This window comes from Xyrauchen texanus, chromosome 17 (genome assembly GCF_025860055.1).
Source record: "Xyrauchen texanus isolate HMW12.3.18 chromosome 17, RBS_HiC_50CHRs, whole genome shotgun sequence".
In the NCBI taxonomy this organism is placed as follows: domain Eukaryota; kingdom Metazoa; phylum Chordata; class Actinopteri; order Cypriniformes; family Catostomidae; genus Xyrauchen; species Xyrauchen texanus.
The window spans coordinates 4,189,363-4,210,573 of NC_068292.1; the positions used below are offsets into that span (position 1 = coordinate 4,189,363).

Here is a 21,211-nt window from a genome sequence, read left to right on the forward strand (position 1 = left end):
TTCTGTTAACATGTGATTATAAAATTTCTAAAATCCCCCTTAAATTATCCAAATTTCATCAGCAAGCTCTTCTCGCTTGGAAAATTTGTTACTGTCACAATTTCTCTCCTCACACCTCTTTAATTTGGAATAATGGGAATATAACTGTTTCCAATAAATCCTTGTTTTTAACAAATTGGTTCAACAGAGACATTAATCATCTTATAAAAATGTTTGACAACTCTGGGAATCTTATAACTTACGAACAATTCATGTCAACTTACAATTTTCCCATACAGTTTAGGGAATTTAACTCAGTTGTTAAAGCTATTCCTGTAACACTTCGTCAACTTGTCAAATGTCATATTTGTTACAACTCTTTATCTGTGACAAACCCAAATTTAATTTTAGAAGGTGTTGGGTTACTTGAGAAAAAATTTAATAACAAACATATTTGTAATATCTTCCAAAAACAAAACAAAATATCTCCTAGAGGGAAATTTTTCTGGAACTCTAAGATTGAAAATATTGAATGGAGAAGAGCTTGGTTAATTCCCTTCAAATACTGTATTAATAACAAAATAAAAGAAATACACTACAAAATTCTACATACCATTTATCCTTCTAAATCTTTAATATACAGATTTTCTGATATTGATGATATGTGCTGTTTTTGTAATAATGAGAAGGAGATTCTGACTCACTTATTCTTTGACTGTAAAGTCGTGAACCAGTTTTGGACTGATTTGGCAGATTTTATATTTAATCTGATGAATATTAATTATCTTTTTACTTTAAAGGATGTTACCTTGTATTATGAAAATAAAAGACATAAGGATCTGGAATTTATTGTTAAACTTTTTATTTTATTAGCAAAATTTCACATACATAAACAAAAAATTCTTAATTCATGACTATGTTAAATTTGTTTTGTTCTGACTTTGATTTTTACATTTCTTCAATAAGAATGTTAAAAAACTAAAAATCTGTGAATTATTTAAAATGCTATGATACACTCTTCAATACCCCTGATGTCTTGTAATATCCTTATTTGTTAAAATTGAATGTGAGCTATGCTTTTTTTATTTATTTTTTATATATATATATATATATATATATATATATATATATATATATATATATATTATCTTGATTGTTTATATTTTGTTATTATTTGTATGTTACCTTTTATGCAATAAAAAAAAAAAAAAAAAAACCTATCTCAATAAATCAGCACCTAACAGTATTACATGTACAGCGACCTCGTGCGGTCACCAGGGGAAGTTGTCAAATCAATGTGCCCATAACTTTATTACACGTATGTTTTGTTTTGTTGTTTGTTTTTTCTTCTGTTTACTATCTTTTCATAACGTGGATGCGCTTCTATAATTGTCTGATGAATTATGTGTCCATATAATTTGTATGTGCACTGTTGCCCCGGTTTGGTCTCTTTGGCAACGAAGTCAACACTTTGCACAAATTTACAAATCTGACAACCAGGTGAAACCAGGATTTATCTGTAGGCTACACCGACCTTACTCGTGTCTGTGTAACATTATTTGTCAACACACAAAAACATGTTAACTCCACTAGCGAGATTGAAATAATAACTTCGATTTTTGTTTTCTTATTGAATAATCAGCATGTCTTCAGCGGTGTCGAGTGTCTCGAGGACTCCTCTCCTCCCAGACATTAACAATCCACATGAACACAGCAAAATAACAACATACAAGTAAGCTTTCATGATTAAATTGTGTTTTCTGTACCTTTTAAGTTTTTTATTAAGCTGTTTTCATGAAGTTTAGGTCCATCCCGCCGAACTCCATCTCTTCTGCTGGAGAGAAAAGTCAAATCCGCAGTGAGCTTGATATAGCGCAGTAAGAACTGTCATTGTGTATTATTATTATTATTATTTATTTATTTATTTATTTTTGTCAGTTCTAAATTACTAATTTGTTTGTTTTGTTAAAGTTTGTGGATGTTTCAGATCCATTATTAACATACTTGATTTGTCTTGAGATTCAGGAAGCCTTTACGGCAAAATGTTTGCGTGGGGATGCTGCGGGAGGGCTTCCACCGCTCGTTTGCTGAGCTGTTTGCGCTGCTGCAACAATGGGACGCAGCGGAAGATCATCCGCAAAAACTAAAGACACTGGAGCTTCATCTCACCAGTGCGGAGTCTGCAGAGAGAGCCGGTAATAACAATACATTTAAACTCTCACAGATTCTGGGGTAAGAAATGGTCCAAAAAGCCCCAAAGGGCAAGTTGTGGAAGTTATACTGTGATGCATTGAATTCATATTTAACAATTTAATTAATAAAATAAATTGTTTCCATCATCATAACCTTTAGTTGAGTAGATTTATTTAATCAAACAATCGAGTAGTTTTTGTATTTGATAAGTAATTATTTATTGATTGTGTGTTACAAAAAAATTGATTGTGTGTAAAGATACATAATTATAAATAGATATTTTTTTATATTGATTTATTTTCATTAGATAATTTTTAGTATTAGATTATAAATATTTGAATTTGTATTTAACATTAATGATACTTTTAAAGTAATACAAAATAATAAAAATGGCATGGCAGCTGGGACAAGTTTACTGCAGAGGGCTTTTTTGACTCAGATAGGGGATCATCTGAACCTACAGTGATAAAATGCACCTTACATGCATCCAATTTGCGAATGTAATTTATGTGAAGATTCATAATATCATGCAAACAATGTGCGGATAAAGTTGCACTTCCATCCTATGTAATTCGAAAGAACAAAATCGTCTCTTCCGGGGTAATTGTAGCCACCGTGACTCTTTTATTAATGAAATACTCTCGGTTACGAGCACACAGACAAAACACTAAAGAACTTGTCTCATGTCTATGAGCGACAGCACGTCACACAGATCTGGGAGCACTATGTGTGTGCGTTCCTCCATTTTTATGTCTTTACCATGCGGATCTAGAAGATATTTTTCAAAAGTGTCAAAAGTTTGTAGTTGACTTATTTGCTCTAGAAATTTGATGTAGGCTTTTTCAGGACACCATTATTTCAGGATGACCAGATAAACTTTTCAGATATGATGATTGGTCCGCTGGTTTGTCCAGTTATGAACAAATTCAGTCCAATGGCTTTTTTGATATGCATCTTGTATTCCTAATAAATTCAGTAGGAGTTTAAGTAAATGTGTTTCCATCATAGTTTATGCACATTTCATCTTATTGAATAAAACATTTTACCACCTCAAAAGAGCATACATTATACATTTTTAATACATTTTAATTATGGTGATTTTATTTGCATCTTGGTGAGGTTTTTTTTTATCCAGCAGTTTGTATGCAATATCCCAAAATGCACATACAGACAAACATGCTTCAGGGTTCTTTTGAGCAGATTTCAGTGGTTGATATGGGTAGCACTGCAGATTTAATTATCTTTTAAGCATTAGATAATGCATAATAATTGTTTATGTAAATCAAAGTTATTATAAAAGGGATATCTATGGGGAATGTCTATTGCTTAAAAAGTTTTAACTTGGTTCAATAAACTATTTCAAGGACTATTCATCGGTTTAAGGAAGTGACGTCTTTGTCCCTTGAACATTTCCGGCTAGTTGTCAAACTCATTCAAAACAACAGCGTGAGGCGCTTCGCTCATGATTAACGTTATTAACGTTAAAATAATTATAATGGAATGTCATTATTAAAATGTGGAGCTTGTTGTTCGGTGGCTGGATGCTCTCTGTATGCCTGAAACTAATGGAAATTAAAGTGTTTAGATCTCTGAAAAAAGCAGCCTTAAATGGATGCATGACCCATAGCAATTAAGCGAAAAGTCGTATGAATCCTGACGATTTCGCCATGAGAGTGTGTTGGACACACAAGGAATGTTTTTTTATAACAAAGGAAACACTACCTTGTATACAAGTCACACGCTTACAGCTTTAACAGCTTCATTGATTGTAGTAGGAGTGATCAAGTATTTCCGACCTTGCCGCTGAGGAAATAATTAAGAGCATCTAAGCTACGACGAACTTTCATCTCCTCTCTTGCATAGATGCTCAGTATGAACAGAACAACCCATTTGAATAAGTCACTTCAGGTAAACATTTTCTTGTGAAAATGTTCATTGAGAATGTTTTTTTTTTTTTACTCAGAGTCATACTTAAAGTATCCAGTAATGAGACTTCAATGTTTATACTCAGTTTTTGCACATATTTCACTTGAGTTTTAGCTAGACTCTAAAAGTACAAGCCAGTCACTTTATTTTGACAGTTCTGGGTTATAAAAATGCCGCTACATTAAATGCTTCAGGGTAAGACAGGAAAAGTTGAAGTCTACCTACAGCAGCTGCAGGGAAATTGGGTCTTAATCTGACCCTCAGGTGGCCCGCCAAAAAAATGTAAATAAATGTGCATGTCACCCCTGCCCATAAGTGCTGTGTGATATCAATATTTTTTGTATATTTTCCCAGAAGAGAAAGCCATCATTTCACCTTTTTCCAACATCCTGTGATGCTTTGCAAGAAATATGGGAAATACTTGGGTTAAGCAGTAAACACAGTCAATGTTGAGGCATACGCCCATTCATTCATAAGTCTAGATGTGTTGGGATTAAGAGGGTATAATAAATATAGATTAAATATAGTAAATTATATACACATTACTCTGTTTAGTTTTATCAGTCACCCGCTCTGTTCTTCTGAATCCCTCTCTCTCCTGCTGTAGGACAGTATGGGGAGGTGTACGAGCATCACCTGTCTTTGGCCACGTTCTTCACTGAGCCACAGGATGTCTGGTTGAAGCATCATTTCTTTCAGCTGGCCCTGCATTCAGCTCGCAAATTCAAAATGGACTCTGGCAAAAGAGAGGCTGAGGCCAACTTACACATGGGCCAGGTTTATTTAGAGAAGGGTAACACACATGCACAGTCCTTTAATATATCACATATTGTCATGTCTAACACTATAAAACAGATGTTTAAAGGTGCCATAAGTTATTTTAACCATTCTGGAACATTCAGGCAGAAAGTCTTCTGATTGGCCTAACAAGCAATCTGACTGTGGCTAGCAGACATCTTTTCCTCACTGTATACCATGCCTAGGTCTGTTCCAGAAAGAGGAGTGATATTTTATGGCACCTATTTCAGTGATATCTGACTGGTAATAGAGGCGTTTTCTCCATGCAATAAAAAAAAAAAAAAAAAACATTACTTTCACATTACTGAGCCGTTAGGTTAGCCATGCCCCCTCATTCCAAAACCACGTCCTCCAAAACGGGGACTAAAAACGGTTCAAGGAACGAAAACCAAAAAGGAATGAAAATTTTAGAAGAACTTAACTGAAAACCGGAACAAAGGGATTTTCAATTGTTCCAGAGTGAAAACTTTATTTTCAAATGCTGGTAACCGGTTATAATGGATTAATTTTGTTCAGATAATTTTAATTAAACTAAAGGCCAAAGGGTTGAATCTGTGGAACTACACCACTTCAGTTGTGGGGGAAAACGTGCTATGATCCTGAAGGCTGCATCACACATTTCTTTGCCTAATTACTCTTTGTGGATGTCACATTCTGTTGTAGGAAAGTACAGTTATAACCATGAGAGAGACCATTATAACAATGATGACCTGGGGCCGGTTGCATAAAACTGTTTTAGACTAGTCTTACTAGATAGTCGTCTAATATGTTGGTCTTAATTTTTTCAGTCAGTTGCATAAAAACTTAGATCAGTCTAATTAAAGACCAAAATGTAAGACAGCACACCTCAGGCTAACTTTTGTTTACATTCCATTTTGCCATTGAAAATAACTGTCAGCTGAGCCAGTGGGGGCTGAAAGGGGCATGAGTTGAGACTTGGTTGAAGACTTTGACTTCAAAAATGGTAACAAAATGTTGTGTTTTTAATTATTTGGGTTAAATCACTAAATGTGTATCATTAAAATACATTTTGAAGCACTGTAGTCCTCTAATAAGCAAATATTCTCAGCGAATAAAAAATGTATTGAGCATCCACTATTGGCCATTTAAGCTGTTCAGTGTCTTATTTTTCCCACAATGCAATGCAAATTAGACTGTCTTACTAAAGACAACTGTGAGCTTGTTTTATGCAACAGGCTTTCTATGGCGTCTTAAGCTAGTCAATTTAATTGTTAGATGCAGTCTTAAGTTAATGGCTATTTTTATACAACCGGCCCCTGGAGTCAGAGTTGAAGTTCAGTCAACAGAGGGAGAGTTGACTGAAGACAAAGTTCTCCACATTTTCAAGGCAAAAGACAGAAACTGAAATGGAGTTGAGGATCTAACCTCAAACTAACTTAATTACAGAAACAACAGTAATTATAGGCATATGCAAATTAATTGACATCATCTCTTATGAGTATAGAGATCTGATAGGTGAACAGTACAGATTATTCTTGAAATCATACAAACATAGTGTTTTGTTTAACTACATGAATTCAGAGATTTTTAAGACACTAAGTCAAGTTGGTTAGCAGAAATGGGTCAGAGGTGAGTCTTCTCTTTAGATTAACTGGTGTCCAGTTCCTCTGACTTAGTCACATGATTCTCAAAACTACAAATGACCCCTGCAATGACATCATTAGACAGAACACAACATTTCTCAAGGTTGGAACAATCATAATGATAGAATAATATGTCCAAACACAACAACGCAAAGGCAGAAATTGTGACAAGGCAGGCAAAGAATGAGGATCTAAGTGCAGCTTTATTAAAATAAACAAGAAAACTCAGAATAAAGAAAAACACAGGAAACCAAGCACAACAAAACATGCAAGAACTGACAAATTAACTGGGGAAACAAGGGCTTAAATACACAAGGGAAAACACGGAACACCTGGGGAAACAATCAGGGAATGAGAAACTATCAGAGGAAAACCAATCATAAAATGAAACTACAAAGAACTACAAAAACAGGAACTAAACAAGAACTTCAACATAAAAGCACAAAAACAAAAGACAACAGGGAATATGTGACAGAAATAGACTTTTAGTGATGAATGCTAAGAATGTATTTGTGTCAGTAATGAATGACCAAAAGCTTAAACACAATAAAACTCTTAAATTGAAAAAGTGATCAATGAAATAGTTACAACTCAAATGTTTATCTGTTCTCTGGGAGCCGGGCTAAATGAGAAAGCATTGTTAACAACATTCCTGACATGGGTCAGTCCCTCAGTCACACCTCAGAGGTCAAATACACAAATATTCTTTTAATTATTGAACAATTGCTTGTAAATGTATTCAGCTCATCAATAGTCCGAAGAGACGGGTAAATCCACCCCTTCAATGTGAATGAAGACTTTTTTAACAGCTATGTATAATTACTACACATACATGCACAGCTAATCCAGGTACAAGGAAAACATTATTATAGGTAAAGCATACATTTCTCAGTTGTTTCAAAGTCTGAATTATTGTTAGATAAGATTTTTTACTGAGAAGCAGAAACTGAGAAACTTAACTGTTTGTTATGATTTATATGCCTTTTGCAAAAGTTTTTGCTCAAACGAACCAAACTGCTCCCAAGATCATCTTGAGACCAAAACTAAGCAAAAGAGCAGCATTGTTTGTTCCCGTGGCTGTCAAATTCAACAGTGGCACAATAGCGCCCTCAGCTGACAAATATTATGAATCATAGCCTCAATAATCCACTTAAAATACAACACTGAGAACGAGCAAAATGATTGACAGGTGAAAAGCATCAATGATAGACACATTTTTGTTTGCTGTTAACAAAGTCTACAGCTGTCACAGAGACCAGTGAGATATCTCAGGACACTTATTTCATTCATATCTTTAAGGAAGTTGGAACATTTTCTGCATAATTTTCCATGGAAAAATGACTTACAGCACCTTTAATGTAGAATGTGGTTTCCCAATATTGATATTATTGACAGTATTCTCCTAGTTTGTCATAGGCTGTCATCAATTCAGTTTCTTTATCTATGATGAAGAAATGTGCTCAGAAACCCACCAGAACGGAAACATCTAAGAAGCAAACTATTTGATTTAGCCCTGTGCAATTGCTGATTTCTGGGGGTTTGAAAATGTTTGTAAACATATCTAGGTCATGTTTTACCCTAAACTCATATAAAATGAAATTTTGCTTAAAGAATATATATATATATATATATATATTCAGTGCATCTGGAAAGTATTCACAGCGCTTCACTTTTTCCACATTTTGTTATGTTACAGCCTTATTCCAAAATTGATTAAATTCATTATTTTCCTCAAAATACTTATATATACCACATAATGCCAACATGCAAGAAGTTTGTTTGAAATCTTTGCAAATTAACTAAAAATAAAAAACAAACAAAACATCACATGTACATAAGTATTCACAGCCTTTGCCATGACACTCAAAATTGAGCCCAGGTGCATCCTGTTTCCACTGATCATCCTTGAGATGTTTCTACAACTTGATTGGAGTCCACCTGTGGTAAATTCAGTTGATTGGACATGATTTGGAAAGGCACACACCTGTCTATATAAGGTCCCACAGTTAACAGTGCATGTCAGAGCACAAACCAAGCCATAAAGTCCAAGGAATTGTCTGTAGACCTCCGAGACAAGATTTCTGCAGCATTGAAGGTCCCTACGAGCACAGTGGCCAAGTTTGGAACCACCAGGACTCTTAAACTGAGCGATCGGGGGAGAAGGGCCTTAGTCAGGGAGGTGACCAAGAACCTGATGTTCACTCTGACAGAGCTCCAGCGTTTCTCTGTGGAGAGAGGAGAAACTTCCAGAAGAACAACAATCTCTGCCGCACTCCACCAATAAAACCTGTATGGTAGAGTGGCCAGACGGAAGCCACTCCTCAGAAAAAGGCACATGACAGCCCACCTAGAGTTTGCCACAAGGCACCTGAATGACTCTCAGAACATGAGAAACAAAATGATCTGGTCTGATGAAACAAAGATTGAACTATTTGGCCTGAATGGCAAGTGTCATGTCTGGAGAAAACCAGGCACCACTCATCACCTGGCCAATACCATCCCTACAGTGAAGCATGGTGGTGGCAGCATCATGCTGTGGGGATGTTTTTCAGTGGCAGGAACTGGGAGACTAGTCAGGATCAAGGGAAAGATGCATGCAGCAATGTACAGAGACATCCTTGATGAAAACCTGCTCCAGAGTGCTCTGGACCTCAGACTGGGGTAAAGGTTAATCTTCCAACAGGACAACGACCTTAAGCACACAGCCAAGATAACAAAGGAGTGGCTACGGGACAACTCTGTGAATGTCCTTGAGTGGCCCAGCCAGAGCCCAGACTTGAACCTGATTGAACATCTCTGGAGAGATCTGAAAATGTCTGTGCACCGACGCTCCCTATTCAACCTGATGGAGCTTGAGAGGTCCTGCAAAGAAGAATGGGAGAAACTGCCCAAAAATAGGTGTGCCAAGCTTGTAGTATCATACTCAAAAAGTATTGAGGCTGTAATTGGTGCCAAAGGTGCTTCAACAAAGTATTGAGCAAAGGCTGTTAATGCTTATGTACATGTGATTTAAAAAAAAAAAAATGTTTTTATGTTTTTTATTTTTAATAAATTTGCAAACAAACTTCTTTCACATTGTCATTATGAGGCATTGTTTGTAGAATTTGAGGAAAATAAGGAATTTAATTAAGGCTAATTGTTTGTCCACAAAGACAGGAAAACCCGGTTTGGAAAACAGTCATTTTTGCTATTCCGTTTTGTGACACTAATGGCGCAGAAATGACACTTTACCCTTAAAAGGGACTGACAATTATTGATTGTGTGTGTGTGTGTTGCAGGTCAGCTCGAGCAAGCACACAAGCATTGTGAGGTATTTTATCACATGAGCATGGGCCGTGCATGGCAGGACACCAGCGCCGCACACATTACTCTCGCTCATGCAAAGAGCTTTGGAGAGTATACACACTGCTTGCAGACCGACTGCTTCAGGACCAAGACTATATAAAAGCTATTAAGATGTTCACCAAGGCCTACGAGATGGCAAAAGAATGTATGCACACCCACACACACTGACAGCTATTCAGTGACACAGTGACCAAAGTTTTTCAAAATTATTTTCAATGACAGTTGGGGATCTTAGGGGACATATGCAACTTTTCCAATGTAGCTGTGTCCAGGAAAGTTAGACATTAGAACATATGTGACCTGTCACCTGTACTCTATTGTAGACAAGATGGAGAAGTTAATATTAATATTGTGAGCAGTGTTAATTTTGACAACACATTTTTTTTTGTAGACGATAATGAAGATGAGTCGAAAAGACGCATTATAAAAGATGCAGAATTAAAACATACTGTTAACGAAAACAGTTCATCGTGATGGCGCTGCGGATGGCAGTCTCGGGTGTGGAGCACTCCTATTTATTTATTTTTCTTTCCTGTGTTTAGTGATCTTTTTCCAATCAGTTTTACCAGGGACGAACTGCTGAACATTCGGCAGCATATACCAGACAATCGTTCCTCGGTTTTTGAACATTCGCGTGCTTTGCTGGATATTTGAGTTGGAGGCACAGCTTTGCTGTTCAAGAGATGCAGGCGAGAGAGATGAGCAGGCATGCTGGTAAGGCTCCGTCGGTTCGGCTTTTGAACAGCGCTGCCGAGCATTCATCTAGTGAATGGTCGAACTACATCTCCTCACCCATACAAACAAGGACTTTTCCAACTCTAATGCCTTGTTGGCTGAGTGAAGCTATTCCGGACATCGCATTACATCTGCTGTGCTTTCAGCTGTTCAGAGCAGATCGCGTTGTGGAGTTAACAGGGAAAACGAGAGGCGGTGGAACATGCTTTTACATAATGAAAGTTGGTGTACAGATGTAACAACGTTAAAGAAGATGTGCTTTACTAATTTGGAAGCACTCTTTATTTACTGTAAGCCTTTCAACTTTCCGTAGGAGTTTTCTTAGTTTATTCTGGTGATTGTTTATATTGTGCCAGACTGTGTGAATGCCGTGCTGCAACAGCTGGCTGATCAAATCACAGACATAGAACAAAAATACCTGGATTCAGTTTTTATTATTCTCACATGTGAACTGCCCAAATACAAACAGCACATTACATGCCCAACCATAGACAGAAATATACTGGATCACTGCTACACAACAATAAAGGATGCATATCACTCTGTCCCTAGAGCAGCTTTGGGACACTCTGATCACTGTCTGGTTCATCGTCTTCCAACCTACAGACAGAAACTAAAATCTGCTAAACCTGCTAATCTGTAAAGACTGTAAAGTGATGGACCAATGAAGCACAGCTGGAACTACAAGCCTGATTTGACTGCACTGATTGGAGTGTTTTGAGGCTGCAGCCACTGACTTGGACGAGCTCACAGATAGTGTGACATCATATATCAGTTTCTGTGAGGATATATGCATTCCTACTTGGACTTATTTAACGTTCAACAATGACAAACCATGTTTTACAGCTTCATCAGGCAAAAGAGGATGTTTACAGAGGTGGCGATGAAGTCTTGTAGAATCAGGACAGAAACACACTGAATAAGGAATCCAGAGTGGCTAAAAAATTATACTCTGAGAAGGTAAATAACAAGTTTTCAGCTAGGGAACCTGGATCAGTGTGGAGTGGCATGAAACAACTTACGAATTACAGAACTTATGCACCCAACACTGTGGTGGACCAACAACTGGCTGACGACCTGAATGTGTTTTACTGTAGATTTGAAAGGCCCAATCTCACACCCCACACCCACTCTGGCCTTCAATTCACACAAACACCAACATCTCCTGCAACCCCCCTCCTCCCCCCTCCTGTTACTCAACCTGCACTTAAGATTTGTGAAGAGGAAGTGTGCCATGTCTTCCAAAAACAAAAGACAAGGAATGCACAGGGCCTAGATTGTGTTTCACCTGCATGCCTTAGATCCTGTGCTAACCAGCTGGCCCTCATCTTCAATAGATCACTGGAACAGTGTGATGTCCCATGCTGCTCAATCATCATTCCTGACTTAATTTACAGACCTGTCCCCCTGACGTCTCATGAAATCAATTGAGACACTGGTGTTGGCCCACCTAAAGGACGTCACTGAACTCTTTTTAGATCCCCTTCAATTTGCTTATTGAGCAAACAGGTCTGTGGAGGATGCAGTCAACATGGGATTGCATCATATCCTGCAACTTCTGGACAGACCAGGGACATATGTAAGGATCCTTTATGTGGACTTCAGTTTGGCTTTCAACATTATCATTCCAGCTATACTCCAGACTAAATTACACCAACTTTCTGTTCCCACGTCTATCTGTCAGTGGATTACCAGCTTTCTGACGGACAGATAGCAGCTTGTGAGACAGGACAAATTCACTTTCAGCATCGATACAATTAGCACTGGTGCCCCCCAGGGATGTGTGCTCTCCCCACTACTCTTCATCCTCTACACCAATGACTGTATTGCCAAGGACCCCTCTGTCAAGCTCATGAAGTTTGCAGATGACACCACTGTCATCGGCCTCATCCGAGATGATGATGAGTCTGCATACAGAAGGGAGGTTAAACAGCTGGCTGTCTTGTGCAATCAAAACAACCTGGAGCTGAACACGCTCAAAATGGTGGAGATGATTGTGGACTTTAGGAGGAACACCCCAACACTGACCCCCCTCACCATTCTAAACAGCACAGTGGCAGCAGTGGAGTCATTCAGGTTTCTGGGCTCTACCATCTCACAGGACCTGAAGTGGGAGACCCGCATTGACTCAGGCCCAGCAGAGGTTGCACTTCCTTCACCAGCTGTGGAAGTTCAACCTGCCACAGGCGCTGCTGATACAGTTCTACTCAGCAGTCATTGAGTATATCCTCTGCACTTCAATAACTGTCTGGTTTGGTTCCGCTATGAAATCGGATATCAGAAGGCCACAATGGACAGTTCTGACTGCTGAGAGGATTATTGGTTGCCCCCCTGCCCTCCCTTCAAGAACTATACACTTCCAGATTGAGGAAAAAGGCTGGAAAAATCACTCTAGACCCCACTCACCCTCCCCACTACCTTTTTGAACTGTTGCCTTCTGGCCGACGCTTCAGAGCTCTGAGCACCAGAACCATCAGGCACAGGAACCATTTTTTACCTCAGGCTATCCATCCCATGAACCGTTAAAACTGTCCCATTGAGCAATAATTATGTGCAATTCACAGTCTAATCTTTTTTACACTTATCCAACACATCCAAGTCACATGTAGCTAGCAGTGGATCCCTGAATGTGTTGGTTATGTGTTCTCGATGGGTTTATCTAGTGACCTGCATGACTATGTGTAAGGGTGATTAAAAACTGACTAATCAGACTATGTGTGCAACTGAAGACTATTATATTTCTAAAGAGCACAATGGGCCCTACCTATAGGCTGGGCAAAATCGATGGACTACAATGCGTGCTGACAGGCCAACAAAGCAAGCACCTGAGTAACTGTATAGTGACTGAGTCAGACTCTTATAGCATAGCTTTAAGCATTCAGAATGTCTTTGCAACTGGGCATGATGTAATGTTTGTAAGCTGCTGAAGACCAGAGTCCCATTTCTTTGTGGCCGTGGGAACCTTGGGTGCTGCAGTAGTTGCTGCTCCGCTGCTGGAGGAGTGCTGGTATATGCTTCTGGATGAAGTCTTTGGTTAAACATGGTTGCTTAGCTGGAGGAACCACAAACTCATCATTGGTTCCTGTCACTGGAAGGAAGAGAGGATCCTAGGCAAGGTGGAGTACCAGGATCACAGGTATCAGAACATGGCGAGAGAGGACAAAATTTGTGTTATTATGGGCTATGACAGTTGATATGCCATGTCATGTCCGTTTATGAATGCTAAAAGTAAGACAGCATGTGAATAGTAATTAGGAAATCTTAGTATGAGGTCTAAAGAATGCTGAATGAAAGAGTTTACATGTGGATACTCCAGACCTTAAAATCAGGAAAGTCATGAGGAAAACAAATCCTAGAGCTGTTGTGTGATCATCAAAACACCAGGCCTATGCGCATATTACACAGTTACTTTAGTGAGCTAAACGTTTAGCTTTCGGCTGCCAGACTGTAGACCGCTTAACTCTGAAAATCCAACTTGCCAAAACAACAGCGTCTTTCAATTGGGGGAGGTAGTAGGCTAATAAAATTATTCATATTAATTTAAACCATTCTAATCATTTAAGCCAGCCCAGATTTGCACTAATTCGTAGCATGAAACAGTGAATTAGGAAACAATCATTGAAAATTGCCTAAAGTGCCTTTACACAGCCGAGTAAGCCTGCTCTGCGTGTCATCAACTCTGTGTAAAACGCAGCGTCAAGGTGTAAACTTTTGGTTCTGTATAAAGAAATGCAGCATCATATTTCAAGGTTAACTTAATAATTCATATTCTATATTCATGATGTAAATATGATCTCATAAAATGTTAGCTTTGCACTGCTGTGTAAATGCATTAATGTCTGCTCTGATCAGATTTAAAGTCAATAAGACCAAACGCTACTTCAGATGCAGATTCTGTGCCACCTGGGTGTAAAGATGGTTTAAAAAGATGTATCCCTATGCACTCCAAAGGCTAGATGAGACTTTAGAGCCTGGTGTCACACTCCTTAAAGACAGAATCAAACAATCCACTATGAGCCAGTCTATAATCCAGATGGCACTTTAACCTGGTGAGATTACGCTAGCTGGGCTTAGGCGTAAAATCAACCTGGTGTGATATTTTTGTTTATTTTCGTCTAGATCAATATTCGTGCTGCAGTTGCCAGCCAGGGGAATAAAGCGGTTGTCATATGAATCGCTGCTTAATCTTTTCAATGTCACAATACTTAATTTTTGTACAAACATTAAAATATTTACGTTAATTCCCCATACGTAAAGGTACAATACATAATTGTTAGTCCACTTGAGCCTTCCATTCTGTCCATCACAGATTCTCACCATTTCCGGATCTGGGAAGTAGAAGGCTAGTCGTTAGGTTTAGACTTTCTGCTTACGATCTCAGAATCCCATGCTGCATTGCAATGTAAACTAATATGGTGGCGCACGTGACTGGCCACGCATTGCTATCTCAGTTTACCTATCGAAATCAATCCTTGTAAACATCTAAAATCACATGATGTTTTTATATATATATTTTTTAAACTGTCCGCCAGTGCATCTGCTGTGACTGAGTGTAATTTAAATTGAAATATTCTGGTGTACAACTGGGATTTGTAAAGCTGGGGATTAATAGTACAGGGAAACTCACGACTGAAGGGTAATTTGATGACGTTACCTGCTTGTCTGACTGTGAGGTATTGCTGCTGCAAAACTGCTGACAGCCAGGATGTTGAAGCCAGAATGTCGAGTGAAGTCTTTGTGAAGTCGCGGGGATCCGATGGGAAAGCAGGGCAGCAACGAGGCCAGCCGAAGAAGCTGCGTGTGGCAATTTTTGAGTGCTATAATCTATGGATTGTTTCATTGCCATTTTGCTGCAGCTACTGGATAGTTATTTGAAGATGCGTCAAGGTTTTACGTTACAGCTGGAGGATAGATGGTACCTATGCAGGATTGCTGTTGTTTTCTTGGCTTAGTGATGGGCACTTGTTGTCTCCGGCAAAGTCAGATCTTGAGTTCAGTTGGTGGTCCTGGAAACAAATCCTCCAGGATTCTGGACTTGGAACCTAGGAAATCAGCATGTGAAACCTGTTTGAGACCGCGCAGGACAATAACGCTACACATACTGTGCTGCTGTAGCCACTTTTCGTAGCCACACTTGCATGTATTGCATGAGGTGAGTAGCAACTTTATATATTTTGACAAAAGGGAAAAGCTTCTGATTGGGTGTGTAGGATGAGTTGCCCCTGTTCGACCTATCAGCCGCGCCATGTATAGTTTCCTAAATGAACTTACTTGTCGTTTATGCGCTTGTCAATGTGTAACTTGTGAACAATACAAAATCAAATTCATTTAGTTCCTTATATGATGCAATTGCCCTGCTGGATTCTTATTTTTGTTGCTAATACATTTAAATTGTGATCATATTTTCAAAAGCTTTGGCATTTCACCAACTCACCAATAATGTTGGGGCATCCAGCAGTTGGAAGGCCCACTATGGCCAGCCATACAGCTACTTTGTGACCTCCAGTGACAAAATTACTGTTAGTGTGAACAAGGAATTACACTTCCCTGTCAGTTTTGGTTTACTCACCAAGTCACCTTCTCTTTGGCTCCCTGTAATTTGTCAATTTTGTCTTATAGCGGGAGATCGAGAGCCAGAAGGAGAGGCAGCTTATAGATTGGGCCTGGTTTATCAGAGCATCGGAGAACAAACCACTGCTAAACAGGTCAGTTTTGAACACACAAACTCTATTTTTACATTCTTCAATAAGCTGTACTTTGAAAAGTTCACACAGAGTGTTTGTGTTGGTTTGTGTGACAGTTTCTCAGTGTGTATATGGAGATCTCCACAACACTTGAAGATACAGACAGCCTGGGGAGGGCATATAAAGCTATTGCCACATCCCTTAAGAGGTAAATTGATAAGCTATTGAGATCTTCTTCCCGACAAGGCCCAACAAAGGGGTTTCGGGCTGGGTTTGGGGTCAGTTGTTTAATTATAACTTTGGGTTCAGGTCGGGTTAGTTATGAATGAAAAACGACATGCGAGAACAGTCTGGTTAGGGGCTGTTCATATGGAGTGTGTGCTGTTCATTAAATTGTATTTGTTTGATCATTGCACCACAGATTGTTTTACCCCAGCAAAGCATTATAAACGATAATCCAATGTTTATATTCCCTTCTGATCTGGTGTGCTGAGAGTCTGCCTTGCCTTGTTAAAACTGTTTACTGTTACTCTACTGCAGAGGTATAAGCAAGTCACACATGTTCAAGTCACAAGTAAGTCTCAAGTCTTAACCATCAAGTCACGTATTGTCTCAAGTGCAGTGCACACAAATCAAGCAAGTCAAATCAGTGACTCACCTCAAGCAAGTCGATGATGAGTTTCAAGTCAAGTTGAGTCAAGCCACAGAACTAATATAAATAGAGGTTCATTTTAGAAATAAATATAAATTTTTGCTCTGAAAAGTTAACTTATATGCATACTTATATATATCTTTAAATTGATTTTGTTATATGAATTGTATATCAGTAATGTGTTATACTATATATATATATATATATATATATATATATATATATATATATATATATATATATATATAGTAAATTATGTTTATGAACATGCACAGTATTTTTATCGTGGGCACTTAAAAATACTGTGAATACTTCTAGATACCTTATTATCTGAATTGTTTAGATTTGTAGAATTAACCAGTTAAAATGTATAAAACTGCGTGTATGCTGTGTAAAAATGTAGTCAGATTTTTTAATTGCTCTAACAAAAATGGCAGACCGGCTGAAAAAAAAAGCAAATTCGCTCTCTGACAGTAGGTGGCAGTAGGACGGGCTCTTGGACCGGCCCGCAACTGTGTTGGCATGTCAACTGCCTCGAGTTGCTGGCAGTACTACTTGCCCTGAGGAGGCTATTGCCATTGATCCGGGGCAAGCATGTGTTGATCCAGACGGACAACACAGCGACGATTGCGTACATCAGCCACCAATGCAACCTACACTCTCGTCGAATGCCACAACTCCTTCGGAGTCCGCAGTGGCTCAAGTCTCTGCGAGCCACCCACATCCCGTGCCACCTCAACAGCACAGCGGACGTGCTGTCGTGACAGGTTACGCTCAAGAGAGAGTGGAGAATCCACCCTCAGGTGGTCCAGCTGATCTGGAGTCGATTCGGCAAGCACAGGTAGACCTGTTCGCTTCCCCAAAATCCTCCCACTGCCCACTTTGGTACTCTCTCAACAAGGCGCCCTTATGGCCTGAAGTGGCATCTGTTCGCTCAGTGGTGTTCTTTCCGAGGTGAAGACCCCCAGAGATGCACAGTAGGGTCAGTGCTTTCCTTTCTGCAGGAAAAGTTGAAGGGATGGCTGTCCCCTCCACCTTGAAAGTGTATGTAGCCGCTATATCGGCGCATCATGATGCAGTGGACAGTAAGTATTAGGGAAGCACTATTTGATCATCAGGTTCCTGAGAGGTGCGAGGAGGTTAAACCCCTCCAGGCCGCGCCTCATTCCCTCGTGGGACCTCTCCGTGGTCCTTCGGGGAGCTCCCTTCGAGCCAAACCTTGAACTCTTCATCATGTTCCTCAAACCATTCCCGAACAATGTGAGCAGTGTGGCAGGGCACATTGTCCAGCTGAATGAGGCCACTGCCATCAGGGATACCATAGTCCATATGAATAGCCAGACATAGGGTTCATATGGAGGATGCATCACACTCTCTCCTCCGGCTTGTCATCTTCACAGTGCATCCTGGTGTCATCACTTCCCCAGGTAAACAGCACAAACGTACATGGCCATCCACATGATGTAGAAGAAAACGGGACTCATTGGACCACACAACCTTCTTACACTGCTCCAAGGTCCAGATCCTACACTCGTGTAGGCACTTTTGACGGTAGACAGGGGTCATCATAGGCACTCTTACTGGCCTGCGGCTACTCAGCCCCTTATATGTTGCGGGATACAATGCACTCTGTGTTGTGACACATTCCTCCTGTAACCATCATTCACATTTGGCCCTTGTCAAAGTTGCTCAGGTCTTTACTCCTGCCCATTTCTCCTGCATTCAACACGTTGACTACAAGAACTGATTCTTCGCCTACCATCTAATCTACTCAGAGGACAAGTGGCCTTTTTGGAGATGATCAATGTTATTCGCTTCACCTGTGAGTGGTCACAATGTTTTGGCTCATCAGTGAAAGTCATGCACTTGAGGAAGTATGAACAGTTTGATGTCGTTATGCGCCATAACATTTACAAACATGAAAATGCTTGTAACTACTTCGTTTTAAAAGTCCAGTAGTTATTGTTTTTTAGTCTTTATGAAAAACTGATGGACTAAACTGGTTATAATTGCTGTTTGCAGCTCCAAGTTTAGATCTGTTCATGGACTGAGACTAATTTCAGCAGCCATCTTTTTTTCATATGTGTTTGTGTGCATTACAGTGAAGGCAAAATCACAGAAGCAATTGAATATTTGGAGAAGTTTGCTGAGATTTCTCTAAGCAACAAACAGGACAGAAATCTCGAGAGAGCCTACATGTGCCTAGGAACCATCCTCAACTCGAGAGTAAGAGAGAGAAAGAGGGGGGAAAGAGAGAAGGTGGTTTGTCAGCAGACATACAGAGTTTGATATCTATATAACAATATCTTATTGAATTGTGAGGAGATAAGAAGTCATAAGCTCTGTTCCAAAATCTAGTGAGCAGTGTACTTGAGATTTCTGTAAAAAATCAGAGATGCTCCCCTGATGTGAAAGCTCTTCCAAAAGCTTGCAGCAACATTATTGTGCCTTCTAAGATACCATATTGTGGCCAAACTCAAAGGTAGCATCTATTTAAACAAATATGTGTGTGCGCTATACATTTTACAGTATGCTTTTTAAAGTATCGCATTGTTAGCGTAGCAATATCCTAACAACAAACTCCCTTGGAATCAGTTGTGAGTCAAGTCTCCTGTGCACTTCACTTCACTAACTGCCCAAATCGGGCCCTTATGATGTTCCATTTCAGTTCGGATGCTGTCTTAGATGTGAGGAGTAGCTCACTAGATTTTGGAACCACAATGTAATTTGTTTCTACTGCACATTATAGATATACAATATCTTTGTGCACATTCTGAGAGTTTGACTAAGGATCCTTCAGTATTTCAATAACGTGTATATTTATGTGTATAGAGGCAGTATGATGAGGCTCATGTATATTTTGAGCGTGCATATGAGGTTGCATGTAATCTGGCATCGGTGCCAAGGCTGCAGAAGGCTCAGGTGTGTGTGGGCAGTGCTCGAGCACTCAGCATGCTGCAGGCATATCACAAACACATAGAGACCTCTGGATGCCAGAACATCCAGAGAATCATCAGCTGGAAGGAGAAAAGAGAGGACACCTTCACTCCAGGTATGTGGGTGGGCAACTAATGAATTCAGCTCATTCTCAATAAACTTTTTTGGTAACAAGGATTGTAAATGATAACAGTAGTAGCAGTGACCATCCTTTTTTAGCTGCCTTGGTTTCTGGAAGTATTTTTAAAATTTCTCCTTTGGGATTTCCAATAATCCTTTAAGAAAAAGTTCTAAGACATGAACCAAACCAACCAGCACCAAAATCAATTATCAATATCAACTTTGATTTAAAGCTAAAGTATTTGAAAATTGGGGAAAAGACAAAGATACAATACTCTCTGCATTATCGTCACTTAACTTCTGAGCTTATACAGTAGTAGATTTTGAAAGATGTATGTGGAAGCGTTAATAAAAATTATTAAATGTAGAAAATAAATTGAATTTTAACTTCCGGAATCCAAATGTTGCTGTCAATTGCTATCATATGTCAGATAAAGCACAAAATCGCACTCTCCTTTTCTTAACAGAGAGCAAGAAATGAAGAGATGAATGGCGGACAGTGGAGAGTGAGCGGAAAAGTTTACTTGAAGGCTGAACTGAAGTCTTATTCTCAAAAGTTAACCTTACTGTATTTAATCTCTTTTAAATCTCCCTCATAAAGGTTTAGTTAACCAAAAATGAATGTTTTGTCATCATTTACTCACCCTTACAGGTTGGTCCAAACCCATATGACTTCTGTCTTCTGTGGAACATAAAAGAAGAAATTAGGCAGATGATATTGACCTTAAGAAATACTTTTGTTGGTGTAACCTAATGCAGGGGTTTCCACTATTTTAATGCAAAGAGCACCAAATATTAAGATCCCTTTGCAAGGTACCCCTTTTCTAAAACATAAAGAATGTATATTTTCAGGGGGCCTGGGTAGCTCAGCGAGTATTGATGCTGACTACCACCCCTGGAGTTTGAATCCAGGGTGTGCTGAGTGACTCCAGCCAGGTCTCCTAAGCAACCAAATTGGCCCGGTTGCTAGGGAGGGTAGAGTCACATGCGGTAACCTCCTCATGGTCGCTATAATGTGGTTCTCGCTCTCGGTGGGGCGTGTGTTGAGTTGTGCGGGGAGTGCCGCGTTGAATAGCGTGAAGCTTCCACATGCACTATGTCTTCACTGTAACGTGCTCAACAAGCCACGTGATAAGATGTATGGATTGACGGTCTCAGATGTGGAGGCAGCTAAGATTCATCCTCCACCACCTGGATTGAGGCGAGTCACTATGCCACCATGAGGACTTGGAGTGTAT

The 21,211-nt window shown here is 39.3% G+C and overlaps 1 protein-coding gene across 1 annotated transcript; it reads left to right on the forward strand.

Annotated features, from left to right (window-relative positions):
* Nucleotides 1–1,447: 1,447 nt before the first annotated feature.
* Nucleotides 1,448–20,828, forward strand: ttc29 (tetratricopeptide repeat domain 29). The gene is given in 12 exon segments (XM_052146444.1): nucleotides 1,448–1,479; nucleotides 1,622–1,711; nucleotides 1,785–1,856; nucleotides 1,999–2,174; nucleotides 4,706–4,891; nucleotides 9,779–9,853; nucleotides 9,856–9,990; nucleotides 16,200–16,285; nucleotides 16,381–16,472; nucleotides 19,019–19,142; nucleotides 19,749–19,968; nucleotides 20,441–20,828. Coding segments are annotated over 11 exon segments (1,269 nt in total). The 5' UTR covers nucleotides 1,448–1,479; nucleotide 1,622; the 3' UTR covers nucleotides 20,455–20,828.
* Nucleotides 20,829–21,211: the final 383 nt, after the last annotated feature.